The sequence below is a fragment of the Centroberyx gerrardi genome, chromosome 20, assembly GCF_048128805.1.
Source record: "Centroberyx gerrardi isolate f3 chromosome 20, fCenGer3.hap1.cur.20231027, whole genome shotgun sequence".
NCBI classification, from domain to species: domain Eukaryota; kingdom Metazoa; phylum Chordata; class Actinopteri; order Beryciformes; family Berycidae; genus Centroberyx; species Centroberyx gerrardi.
In genome coordinates this window covers 11,423,747-11,437,749 of record NC_136016.1, presented here as the reverse complement: position 1 = coordinate 11,437,749, position 14,003 = coordinate 11,423,747, and the positions used below count along the sequence as shown (strand labels likewise).

General features: G+C 40.2%; 1 protein-coding gene across 1 annotated transcript; it reads right to left on the bottom strand.

Moving 5' to 3' along the window:
• Positions 1-3,294: 3,294 nt before the first annotated feature.
• On the bottom strand, positions 3,295-13,709 carry LOC139913747 (inhibitor of nuclear factor kappa-B kinase subunit alpha-like). Its single transcript, XM_078290738.1, has 22 exons — positions 13,602-13,709; positions 12,901-13,017; positions 12,590-12,684; positions 11,993-12,110; positions 11,684-11,753; positions 11,499-11,587; positions 11,304-11,393; positions 10,679-10,803; positions 9,648-9,755; positions 9,184-9,319; positions 8,532-8,726; positions 7,852-7,954; positions 7,512-7,635; positions 7,093-7,244; positions 6,847-6,908; positions 6,248-6,357; positions 5,900-5,949; positions 5,628-5,733; positions 5,205-5,352; positions 4,645-4,781; positions 4,016-4,115; positions 3,295-3,662 (listed from the first exon to the last, which is right to left on the bottom strand). Exons 2-22 carry the CDS (start codon positions 13,003-13,005, stop codon positions 3,597-3,599), a joined length of 2,289 nt encoding a protein of 762 aa, XP_078146864.1. The 5' UTR covers positions 13,006-13,017; positions 13,602-13,709; the 3' UTR covers positions 3,295-3,596.
• Between the last annotated feature and the right edge of the window lie 294 nt (positions 13,710-14,003).

The window sequence follows — 14,003 nt, the reverse complement described above, 5'->3', positions numbered from 1 at the left end:
CCACATTGTAGGCTTTACACTTGCAGGCCAAATCTGATTTTCTGATCAGAATCTGATAGCTTGGTGTACCTGTCCACACACAGGTCTATATGTGTCACAGATCACAGAACTGTCTGCATCCATACAGGCCTATTGAAACAGCATGCATGTACACTGAATATGAGCTGTCCAGGTCATGATATTGATCATTACTGTCCAAAAATTGTAAGAGTGATGTAAGTTTAGTCTTAGAAACTAAGGGATGAAGCCTGGACCTAAATCATCAACTGATCCTATTGAGTTTTTGACAGTATATTTAGATAGATAGATAGATAGATTCTTTATTGTCCTCTTAGAGGAAATTTGTTTCCACAGCCTGTACACATACAAAAATTGAAAACAACATCCAGCAAATACAGAGAATACAGACAGATTTATTGACACTGTTTTACATATTTCAAAACCATGCTTACAAATTAGATGTGGACTCATAATACCAACAAACTGGAAGAAAGTGGCATTGGCATGCATAAATTCTTGGGCTTTTTTTCTATGTCGAAGGTGAATATAGATTTGCTGTGAAAGGAAATACCTTGACATTGCCCCTTCTTTACTCTGTTAACACTAAAGACAAAAAATGGGACCTGACTAACCAGGGAAGAATGTTTGAGCCACTTTCAAATCTAATCCCCACAAATATTTGATTCATACTGTTTAGATAGCAGAGGGAAAACTCAGATGTCAGATGTAAATCCAGCCATAGATGGAAAAAAAAGAATCAGATTTGAACCAGCCGTGTAAATCAGTCCTCAGACAAGGGAGTTGTGCTTTGTGGAATGCAGGCCCCAAGCAGGGGGTTGTTTCTCACAGGGAGAGCTTGGCTGATTCACTCTGATTCACAAACCACCCAGCTATTAAAACAAGCAAGGTTTACCATAAGTGCGGCTTGTTTTACAGGATAGCTTTGTCTCGGCTTGTTCTGCACTTTGTTGTTCGCTCGCAACAGTGGTTGAGGACACATTTCAGAGGAGATGATATCTGAAGACGGCATTCCTGTTCAAACGGAAAGAATATTTACTTGAGCAAACAACTACTGGTATACTTTCTTGCTTTCACATTCTAGTTTCGACATGAGCCACAATGAAACCACCAGACTTTCCAACAACATTCACTGCCTTGTAAAACCAAGAGAGATCCAGACTGTGGTCTCTTACAACTGGTTTAAATTTAACTTCTTTTGGACACGTAAGGGTTCATGTTCCAAGGTTTCTGCCCATCTTATAGTCAGTGCCAACTAATGCTGAATTTAAAAAGATGTGAATATACCCCAGTTACTGATCTAATGGGGGTACAAATACACACCAGAGTCGTGTGGTCTGCAGAATTGCATATAATCAGCCTCTTGTCCTCTGTGCTTTTCCTGGATATATGATGTCAAATCATTGATGGGAACTAGTTTTTGGCTTTGCTGCTTTGGTCCAGTGGAGAGAAAGTGGGGACATGTGCCAAAGATTGAGGCAGATTCAGACCCATGTCACAAGTACATGATATGTGGTTTAGCCCACTGAGCCAGCAGGATTCCCCTGATTACCCTGCTCACTTCTGAGAGTTTCAGAGGCCACTAATCACACCGCAGGGCTTTTAATCTGAAAATCTCTGAGATGAACAGAAGTGACCTGGCATGACTTTCATGCTTGTAACACTCCCGACTTAAATCATTTCCTGACACCTGTGGCAAAACAGACAAGTCATACGGCTGGCTGAAAGTGAGTCCTCGACGGAACCAACAAAATAAAATGGGTCATGGGAAGGAAGAGAGAAGTGCACAGACTAATATAATATGCCGAGCTCTATGACTCATAATTAATCACTCAGTCCGAAGGCTGCCTTGTTCTGCTTTTAAAGTCATTTGGGCAAATAGAAATATTATCTTGATTGTTTCCAGCTTTTCCTTTTCCATATTGAATACAAACTGCAATCTATACTTTCTTAAACTGTAACTTAAATATTTTTTGCCAGGTTTTCTATTGTGCCACCCTGTGACTTAAGTACCTAGCATTGCACAGTTTTGACTGGAGATCGTCTTTTCTAAGATTCAGATTGTAATCACGGTATTTCCTATTTGACAACACTAAAGTGACAAAGTGGTGCAATTTAAAATTCCCCTGGTTGGTATGAGCCTCCAAACTGAGGGCAAAACCAGAAACAGCAGAATCATGCCAAAGTCATATTTTATTTTAATACCAGGCAAACATTTGATCTCTCTACAATGCAATTTCTAAAAATTAAACATTCATAGACAGGTTCAAACCATCAGATGGAAACAAATACTCAAATGGAAAGAAAACTGACATAGCATGTTACTTAAATACAAAAAAATATTTTTTCCATTGCACTTGAACTTCATAAATACACCTCAGAGGGTAGATTTCTTTCTGGCCCAAAGTAACCACTTACGCTTGTTACAGACACAATTTACACTAAACAGTGTAACTGCAGAACATTCAATCATTTGCCATCCTGGATTTCCTGGAAGCATCTCGGTACTAAGATCCATTCATTTCATTGTAAAACAATGGACAACGGTGATAATTGTGCTAAGATGTTTTATGGAAACCAGGCCTTGGCAAACTTCCATATACAAGCCATCCAGTGAAATAGAATGTGCACATAAATGAGGAACCAACAAAACCCATTATATCAGCATGACATTTAAAAGATGTACATTATGGACACTGTATAAACAGAACGGCCAGCCACTTTCGTCACATATCATGACAAAGGCTTCTGCCTATGATATATAACACTTTGCTTTAAAAAAGACAAATCAAAATAACATTTACTTATAATCTAAACCCTCAGGATCCACATGTATAGTAAAATATATCAACTTGAATATGAATGACAATAACAGTTTTTGTCTTGTTCATGATTGTAAATGCTGCGAACATTTGGCAGCCTGATAGATGGGATTCTAGCAGGATTTCATCCGGAACGTCGCGTTTCTTTACAGAAAGGATACATGGGAGTATCAAAGTGCTGTTTGCTTGATTGTAATTTCCTTTCCCCCACCCCCCAGCGCTTCCTGTGTTTTCCCTGTGTCACGTCACAAGCCATGAGGCTGAACTACTTCCCCATGTGCCTGCGTAATACTCTCCCATCTGTCAAATACACCTCTTTGCCCTAAACCCCAAAATCTGGTGCTACAGTTTGCTTGGTTTTGCAATAACAGTAAAAATGAATAATATCATCAGTTACATGAATTATGATGAACATTGTGTGCGTGGCAAAGGAAAATTATGTGATGTCCACACGCTTGCTTAAACAATTTATGCAACACATGTTCAGTGTTTGATATTTTTCATATAAAACAATAATATTCATTGATCAAACTTTCCACCATATGAGACAATGGGAGTGGATGGACACCACTGAGCATGTGTGTATTCTGCCTTTTTTTAAAAGAGGCTCAGGAGAGCCATTTTAAAGTGAATATCCCAAGTCCACGTACAAATGTACAACGTTAACGCCACTCCATTTTGTTAACAGCATTCAGTCCTTAGTGTTACTTGGAGCGCAGGCAGGGATGAGCTGGATGGCGCATTTGTTAACAGGTTTTACGCATTCCGCTTTTTTAGTTTTGTGGATAAAGTTTCATATTTCGTCCAGCTCCAGTCTTGGTCCTAAAAATAAGAGGAAAACCATGTTACTGTTATAGTTGACATAACAAAGAAGGTGCTGAGAATCACTGAACCAGTATCAAACAAAAATATAGTAAAAAAATATAGTAAAATGTGTTTAGAAATGCTTGTTTAGAAATGCTTGACTACTTGATATCTGTATGACTTGATAGCTTGGCATACTACTTTAATTCAGAGTTGGAGAGAAGAGTTTTATTTTTTCTAATAGAGAACCCAACTCACAATTCAAGATTCAAATGTTATTGCCAATTTGAGGACCGACTGTTTGCAATAATGAGCTTACATTAAAAATCCAGAACAAGTTAAACGTCAGACATTAAAAGTGCTCAGCCTACCACTATGCTTTTGGCCTGATCATCAGCTGCTTCCTGCATCAGGCTGGTCAGCTGACTGAGGTACTTCTGGTTCTCCTGGAGCAGGCGTGGGGCAGCATCACTGAAGGGGAACAAACAAACACACTGAGTCTACTAGCCATGGGGGATTTACCTACACATCTCAGTCTACCAATATACAAAAAATATAAAATTGTATTTTATATATGTATTTATATATTTAATCACCTACAGAGCATTTCCAAGGGGGAGAAAACACATTGACCTACTCAGCACTGATTTCCCTAAAGGTACTGTATATGTCTGTAGCAGATTCCCAATCCAATATATAATAAGTAACAGCAAACAAGTACCACACTTTTTTGTTAGGGTTATGAAAAATAGCACACGGTAATGATATATAAATTCCTTTGTGCTGAGTGTTGTTGTTCTATCAAGGTACTTAAAGTCATAAATATTATATTGTTTAAAATGTCAGCATGTGGAGCTTAATTGCTGTTGCTGAGGACACTGGAAATCAGTGTTGTGTGGTGCTTCTGCTTGCATCTCATTATATCTGTTTTACATACAGTATGCGTTTGTTGAATCCAAATCATTGCATGAATGAATCCATCAGTCAGTCAATGTAGTACCTGTCATTTGGCCCAGGCAGGGAGGTGAGAGGGTGAGGGGAGCTGACAGGTTGGGCTGACTGCGACCACTGAGAAACCTGCAGCGGATTGGACGACTCCGGACTGGCTGCTATCGAGTTCCGCGACGAGTTCTGAGCCTGGCAGAGAGAGAGATTACATCGGTACATGCAACAACTATAAACACACTCTTTGTCCTAAAAAGTAGCACAGGCAGCATGCCCTCCTTGTCTATTTTCTGGTTATTTAGACTGGGTAGGTCAGAGGGAGATAACACACAGAGGGCTCATAGGACAGAGCGTACTACAGCTGGGGAGCAAACGCTGTCCCACAGGATAGACAGATAGGTAGAGAGGCAGCCACCATATGGACAATGCTGCACAGTCTCATTCACTGACTAATTTAATTATTTAAACACAAAGCACACACAGAGTGCTCTGTGGCCCAGCGTCACTAAAGTACAGACCATAACGTTGTGATTCATGAGCTTTGATGCACATCAACCCACCCACCTTCAACTGCATACAAAGTGTCTCTATAACAAACAGCCCAGAGCCACTTACACAGGCTATCTTCAGTAAATGCCAGAACTCTCTCTGTCTCTTAATCTGCATCTGCATCACTGTGTTGTCAGCATCCTTGATGCTCTCCAGGGTTTTCTCGATTCGTGGAAACAGGTCAATGATCTTTTGTTTGCTGAGCAGGATCTTACTGTCGGGGAGAGGAAAGAGAACGAAGACTCAGCAAACGGGGCGAAGAGACCTAACAGGCAAGCCATTATGATTTTAATGGACCACTACAACAGCGGATCAAAATGAACAAATATAGTTTTGTCTGGAGGCCTCGGCTCATTAAAACATATTAGTATTGTGGCTGTGTTGGGGCCCAAAAGAAACTGGCCCGCATCCAATTTTGGGTTGTGACCAATAGGTAAAGAAACACTGCGGTACATTGGTACCAGTCGTACACTGCAGTACAGCTCTTACCTGAGGTGGGTGTACAGATCTTTGAGGACCTTGTCCTGGTTCTGGACGGTCTGAATGATGGCCTTGACCATCTCAGAACTGTCGCTGCTCACATCTGGCTCAGGTGCTGAAATGAATTGTACAAACCACAGAACACAGATTCCAATGAGTTAACAAACCAATTAATTTTGATTACCAGGTGAATTTGATTTTCACACTGCCCAGATAAAAAGTAGGTCATCATATTAAGTGGTTTCAAGTGACAGTAAACCTAGAAAGAAAATGTCACTTACTTTTGCATTTCATCTTAAGTTGCTTGTAGAGGTCAATAGCCTTTTCTTCTCTGCAATAACAACATTAATTTAATAATCAGACATAAATAATCAAAAATCTGCATTCACCATTATGCATTGCATGCTTACATCACTTAGTGAAACCAACACAGGAGCAACTGCAGGCTTTAGCTATAGCGAGCGTAACGTAGTAAATATCTTTTATCTTAGTTCTTTCAGAAACACCAAAATGTAGGATATGAAGAAAGATGATACAGTGAAGAGAGATGAGTGTTGATAAATATGACATAGTGTAGAGTATGGAGGGAGAGGGGCAGCTCATCAGCCCGGACTCCCATCAACACTCACAGCTGCTCCATCTTGTCTCCTTGGCGACGGGCATAAGGACTCCTCTGAAGTTCCACTATCTCCGAGTGCAGTGCCATGATCTCCTCATCCAGATGGCTCACCTCTGCCACCTACAGTACAAACTAGGAATCACTCAAGGACCGTCACCCACTAGTCAGTCTAATGATGTTCAAGTCATGCCGGTACAAGTAACAAAATAGCAAGAAGTAATGGGGAAAACAGAAACAGGAATCTTATAAGAAATGAATGAGTTGTGTATGTATAAAAACCCTGAAATTAATAAATGAACAAATAAACAAACAAGCTAAATAAACAAGAGAAAAAAATCACATCTCTCCAGGTAGAGGTAAAACCTGCTCAAACACAAGGTTTCAGCAGACAAATAGCCTTTGGTTTGAAAATCTGATGAGAAGACAAAGTGAACAGAAGCTAAATGTGTGGCCTTCACTTATATTTACTGTACACCAGAATCTGTCCTTCAGTAAGGGCGCATTTTGATGACAAGCAAGCTATTCAGTCACACCATGCCATGAGTTATTGTACAGAGACACAGTATAAGAAAGAGCACTGAAATGTTCCATCTTGAAAACATTCAGTACCTGTGCAAAAGCAGCAGCTCTTTCCTCGTTCTCCTGCCAGGCTTTCAGCATCTTTTCAGAGGCTTTGGAGAAGCATAGACAAATCATAAAAACAAGCAACATCTTACTCACTGCTATAATAAAATACATATTTTTCTGTACGTACCTCATTGTCACCATTACTGAATAAATAACATTAATATATAATGCTCTCCATCGAAGGTAAATCTCAAAGTACAAGAAGAGCAAATCAAAACCAACACTCACATATGCCATAGTGCATCTGATCGCTGTACTTTTCCAGGTCGTACTGGATGCTGCTCTTGAAGAAGTCCAGTTTGGCTTTCAGCTGCTGGGAGAAGCCAAACATGCTGTTCTTATACCTGGTCAGGTTGGTGTTGTAGCGTAGGAGACTCAGCCTAGAGTGAAGGGGAAGAAGACAACAAGAGTTAGGATGTGTTCTCCAAGCCAGGATGGCCCAAAGGGACAGGAGTCAATCTGCTGGTTCTGGATTATGAGGCAGATTCACGGAAGTTCCCCCGCATGGATCAGATCAGAAATGCAAACGATAACAAAAACATCATCGTTATTTAGAGATTTCACTTGGAATGGGCCTGGTTAGATTACTTTGGCCTGGCTGAGGGACATGTAAAGGCAGTCGCTGGTAAATCTGTCATGCGACTCACATGGCAGCCCTCTGGCCCTGGAAGAGCCTGCTGTAGTCGTCCTTCAGGCCACAGATGTAGCTCACTGCTTCACCCCACACCTTCTTCAGCACAACCAGGGGCAGCTGGATCTTAGCCTCTTGCACTGCAGTGTTGGAAAGAGACCCATGATAGTTGTACTAGATGGTATTAAAACACAGCGAAGAGGGGCAACATTGGCCTATGCAGTTATGTTTTGTTCTTGTGCACTTAATTTAAATACGTTCGTTAGTCCAGCTTGCTTTATTTCACAAAATCTAAAATCTCAAAATACTGAGCACCAGACATGGCTTTCAAGGTAAACTTGTAACATAACACTCACCAATAGTGTTGACTTTGTCAGGCAGCTGTCTCGCACTGAAGGGGCCAGAGTACTTGGTGAGGCTCTTGTCAAACAGGTAGACAATATAGCTGTCCCAACCTCTCTACACAAGAGAAAAGAAAAGTACCACTTAAATAGAGAGCAAAGACGCTGCCTGCCATTCACATGAGCATTACTGGGATATACTGCAATTCAAAGTCCAGAACACACATACAGTAAGTGATTGTGACTGCGGTATGAATCATGAAACCTGAAGATACAGCTTCTGTGCAATTTTAGTTTTTCAGCAATCGAGACAAGTCTTTTGCATACCTATTCTTATCTTTGTGCAGGTGCCAATGGGAGACAATGAGGTCAAATAATCAAAGAATGTGATGAAGGTTTTAACACCACACTGGGATTTGGCAGTTGGAATATAGCCCGATTCTATTTTTCTCCTGTGTGCAACTTGATTTGTGGGCCAGGTGTTCTACACAACACCAAAGGCCTTTTAAGGAGTTTAGAAGGAAATTACAGTAGTCAATACAGTGATTTTTTTTTTCATTGATTGTGCCAGTCAGCAGTTGTATTTCAGAATGATGTCAGATGTCACGATGAGGCAGCAGAAAATTGCACAGGAGTTAACAGTGTAATCTAAGCTGCTTTTTTGCAAGAGCGCTACATAAAAATCAATTCCTTACCACTCCGTCCAGGACACACTGTGCAGCGGGCTTCCTGGGGTCCAGCGACACCCCGGTCTCCTGCAGCAGCTCCTGGTTGACCACTTCTATCTTGGTCTCAGCCTCAATGCGCTTCTGCAGACTGTGGAGACTCTCTTCCGGGGCCAACTGGAAAGAGTGGACCTGAGCTGTGGTCATGTTCAGGATGTGGACCACCTGATGAGGAGGAGAAAAGCTATCAGACAGTATAGGTGACACGCTATCCAGTAAATTTATTGAAATGCTTTGTTTATTGAAGGCCACGACCCCTTCAGATAAGATCAGATAAAAGAGATGATTTGTAGCGTCACAGACCATACCAGGCCATCCATCTCAACACCTATTGCTGGCTAAATGCAACATCACCTCTAATGAGTGTACAACAATGTTGCATATAACATGATTTCTGAATATTCATTTAGTAATCATCAACATTTTCTCAATGTTTTAGAAATGAAGGCCAGCAATTGCAACAACAATTTTCAAATTTCAAAGAGAAATATACAGTATGTCTCTGATCCTGATACAAATGTTAACTGTTGGCCTACATACAGCTGGCTCAAGAGCATCGACCAAAGCCCTACATCTTAAGGTAAAACCCCTAGAAAAAGGGTCCTGCCGGATGGTGACTAACCTTCATACTCAATATCTGCTCCAGCACTTCAAAGCACTGGGGCTTCTTGCTGTCAGGGTTGATTCTGCCTCCTCTCTGGACAGGATCCCACTTCAGCATCAGCTGCAGCAATGCTTCCATTGGCTCCAAGAGTGTTCTATATATTAGTAATTCAAATAACATGTTCAAGAAGAGACATTGGCACCAACCGCCATCCAAATGCTACTATATACTGGTAAATATGGGCTGTGGCTTGAGTCTATTCTACCCGTTATTTGAATAACTAAAAAACACTGTTCAAAGCTTGCTTTTTTGAAGCCACAATGCCTCCTAAGGCCAGTGGACAAACACTTAATTTGAATAGAATTAGTCCCACAGAGCAGGAAACAGATGCAACACCCAGTCTAAATACTGTTTGAAGTGACATATTTTGTTGCCAGATCTTACTTTGGGACAGAGGAATTTTAGCTGTTGGGGGTCCTAACCTGCTGAGATTGTTGGGGTAGGGGAGATGTGTAGAGAACTTGACTTCTCCATTCAGGTCCTCTACAGCCATGATGTCTTTTGGACCTTTGTTCCGCACTTTGCTGGCCCTGTGGATGAGGAGAAACGGGATAACAGATTACATCTCAAACTGATTTCATTACAATACTTTGAAATACGTTTTATAAAGTATCAAAGCATTAAATAGTTTGATAAAGAATTACACTTTGAAATGTCAAAGTTTGGTCTGTTATTGTACTTCAAGGGGCATTTGCCACATTGTGAAAAATATGTTTCTGCTCACTGTTTAGCTGTTCCAAGCAAACATTTTGAAGCTGAATAGCAGCTGATATGACGGCCTGCACCAACGTTAGAAACCCGTGTAAACATAGTTCCAAAAGGAAACAGTTTCCAAAGCTGTGTTGATATTAATTTTTACTGTGTCATATCATATTGTGAAAAATCTGTGCTCATTTGGTTTGATGTTGACCTTGGCCACCTTCGGCACATCGCCATCCGTCAAATGATTTCTGGGTTTCCATAAACATCACCAAACAGGCTAACAAACCATTTTTCAATGTAGCCAGGTAATTTAACCAATTATAAACAAGCAGTTATACAACAAACAATTATATTTAACATTACTTTTTCATGATATATTTGATCCATATACTCAAGTATGTTATTGACAATAATATTCCTGAAATTGCAAATAATCTTTACAAGTGATATTGCTTATCTTAACTGTCTCAAAATATATCCTGTGCACCATCGCTTTTAACTTTTCACTTGTATCTAGGATCCACTTATTCATAAACCAAGTACACAAAATATTAGAAACACCTGCTCTTTAGCTATAGACTAACAAGGTGAAACCAGGTGAAAGCTATGTCCCCTTATTGATTTTTTTCAGCTAACTATAGTGTCAAAAATAATTCCATCTATCCACCAACTGACAACTGTCTGGTGAAATGAATCACTCGGACACAGAAAATTTAAATGCCCCAGTATTCCACTTATCTCATCAACCTACCACTGCACAGGTTGCAGGTTGTGCAGGAAGGGCCGGAAACCACAACTGCATTCAAATACCATGGTGCCAAAACTCCAGTAGTCCACAGTAACAGTGTATGGCTTATTCTCAAATAGCTCAGGTGCCTGGAGAGGACAAGTGGTGCATTAGAAACAACTATGGATCTAGGCAGGAAACTTAACCAACAATTATATCTAACAGTACATTAATGATACAGCTGATCAATGTCATCAACTATGTTATCCACAGTGATCCCCATGATAAATGCAAGTGATAATACTATTTGTCATGGTCTCAAAATGTTGCTTCTGTATCATGGCCCATAGAGGTTTTCACTCTAGTATCTAGGATCCATATGTGAGCCAAGAAAGCACAAACATACCAAGTGTGCAAAACATTAGCAACACCTGCTCTTTAGTTATAGACCAACAAGGTGAATCCAGGTGAAAGCTTTGCTCCCTTATCAATTTTTCCAATTAATTCCCCTTCACTTGTCAAGGGGAGCTGTAGATGAAGGCAGGAGGCAAGTTAAAGAAGGATTTTTATACAATCCAATATTAGGAAATAGTTCCTAATATGCTGTACACTCTATATTGAAATGGTGAGTGTTTGCTTTAGTACTTACCAGATACTGGAGAGTGCCAACAAAGGAGGTACAAAGACTGCCTTGGTCCAAGTCTTTAGCATAGCCCAAGTCAATGATTTTGTGAACCAGCTGTAGAAAGACATGTAAATGTAAGAATTTTTTCTTCAGAATGTACAACACTTAAGAGAAGAACAGAACAGGCACATAAACAAAAGAAGCAAATGTCACTTTTACCTTTCCACTGACATCTTGTAGCACTATGTTCTCCGGTTTAAGGTCTCTGTGTATGATCTTGTTTTCATGCAAATACTGGATGCCAGATCCTAGAACACAAAACAGTTGTATGGTTTGTATGATATGGCACTAAGGAGAACAGTCCATGAATTAACAAGTTGCATATAGTAAAATGCTGTGCATACCAACATCATTGAGTAGTGAAAGCACTTCACTCTCTTTCAACCCACAACAGTTTTCAGGTTTGCTCAGCATCTATAAGCCAAACAAGTGCAATGGTATCACATCCACAGTATAACATTTATATTACATGAAAACAGTGACAAGACTTTCCTGATCTCTGAAATGGACTGATGTGTTGCACCCCCACTGTTTGATTGAGAAATCCACTTTATTGTACACACGTGGGATTCACCTACTTAATATAACATGCTATGGTGTGGATATCATGTATGATGTATGTGATGAAATGTGATCCTCTGCACATGCCTCACCTTCCTTAGGTCTCCCCTGGAGCAGTACTCCATGGCCAGTAGTGGAAGATCATTTAAGGCTATGTGCATCATTTCCTCTGGCACTTCTCTGGCTGTCACAACATTGATATGGTTCAACCTGAGGGAGAAAGGAGGAGTCATAACCAAGGTACTTTTTAGTATTACCCATGCAGACTTTGCACTGCTACAATGTCTGAACAACCGTGCGTCATATCTGGCACATTTCAGCCAGATTAATGTCTGCAATTTCCCAATGGGAATGAACTAACACATTTTCCTATCTCTTCTCACTGTACCTGTCACTGAAATCTTAAAGTCCTTGAGGAGAGTAGGACGGGGTGTCTACTCTCCTTAAAAAGGGCTAATTCCTGAGGATATGTTGATGATTCACTGGTTTATGGATTGTACTGTGTTGGGTTATTGTCATTATGATGCCACATGATATGTCTTCATAATGCCTTTAAATCAAAGTATGAATTAACTGTCCCCATATGAAAAACAAAACCAGTAAAGCAAAACAAATCTCCAGACATATACAGTAAGTTACATTATATAAATACATTCACTCAACAAGCAAAGAAGGTAAACAGTACAAACTTTTTCATGATCTGGATCTCTCTGCTCCATCTGTCCTTATTTCTTGGTGTCAACTCTAGACGGCACATTTTCACAGCTAGTTTTTCATTTGATTCCTAAAAAATGACAACAAAGTCCCCATAAGCGAGACAACATAACCATAATTTCTGATGAGAAGCTCTTTGCTATATTTCTTCTTCAGCACTGATGGAGTAGGGATGCAGTTATTTTATAGGTTAATTTGGATGGTGTCCCCTTCTAGTACACTATATAAAGTGGGTGACATTCTTGCATGTCACCCACCCATGACAAGAGTTGAACATTGAACTTACATGATGTTGGTATAAGTAAACATGGGCAAAGCCGCCCATACCCAGCCTTTCTTTCAACTCCCAGTCTCCGCAGTTTTGGTTTTGTCTGAAGGGAGGCTTCTCCATTGTAATTTCAAGCTGTAACAAAGTGCCAAACAAGTGTCATGACAGCAACATAAAAGCCACAGAGCAACTATCCTAGCAAGGAAAACTGCACATGGGGTATTATTTCTTTAGCACATTTGCGGTGGGAACCTGAACGTCTACCTAAGGGTATTTAATCACTAGCAAAATAAAGCAATAAAACCCCACAGACTATATTCTGGATCAGCCAGCCAGTTGACGTTAGATTACATTCAATGTTTGCAAAATAACGCTGTTAGCTTGACGTTTTGTGGCGATGCGTTAGTGGTCTGTCTCTTCCAACGACTGATTTCTTAGAGTAAAGGCAGCATGTGTCAAGAACACAAGTAAACAGCGGATCATTAGTTAAGATTATTTGTCTGAAATGTTGGCTACGTCGGCTAACGAGCAGTTAGCATCATCGTAAACAGCGTTTAGTAACCCAACAGCAACCTTACAGCTACGTTCCAGCAAATAGACGGAGCCACCTAGTAGCTAGCTTCCTAGCATTAGGAAACAAACGCCTCGACAACAATAACGTTACGTGTCGATAAAAATCTTCGTGTTGAAGTACAATTAAAACGCGTCGCGAAACTTACTCTGAGTTTCTACGAAAATGTCATCAGCCGTTTCCGCGAGAAAATTATGATTACGTTGTTTTCAGCTCAATGCAGCAGTATGAGAATGTGTACTTTCCTAGTAGTGACGTCACCAGAAACCCCGGCTGTATTTTTTTTGATAATGAAACGGGGGCATGTTCAATAACACAAAACCTCCTGTGTTCAGCCTATACTAAAATCTTATAGCCAATGTACCATTGTTTAGGTTTTCATCAAATAAATAAAATAATAAATTAATAAAAGAACTAAACGAATAAACAAACGGGCAAATAAATAAATACTATTTACCATCCTAATACTATGCTGCCTTTGCCTATCTCAGTTTTAATAGCCAGGTTTCCATCACCGTGCAGTCAGTAATATCTAGACTTGGTATCATCA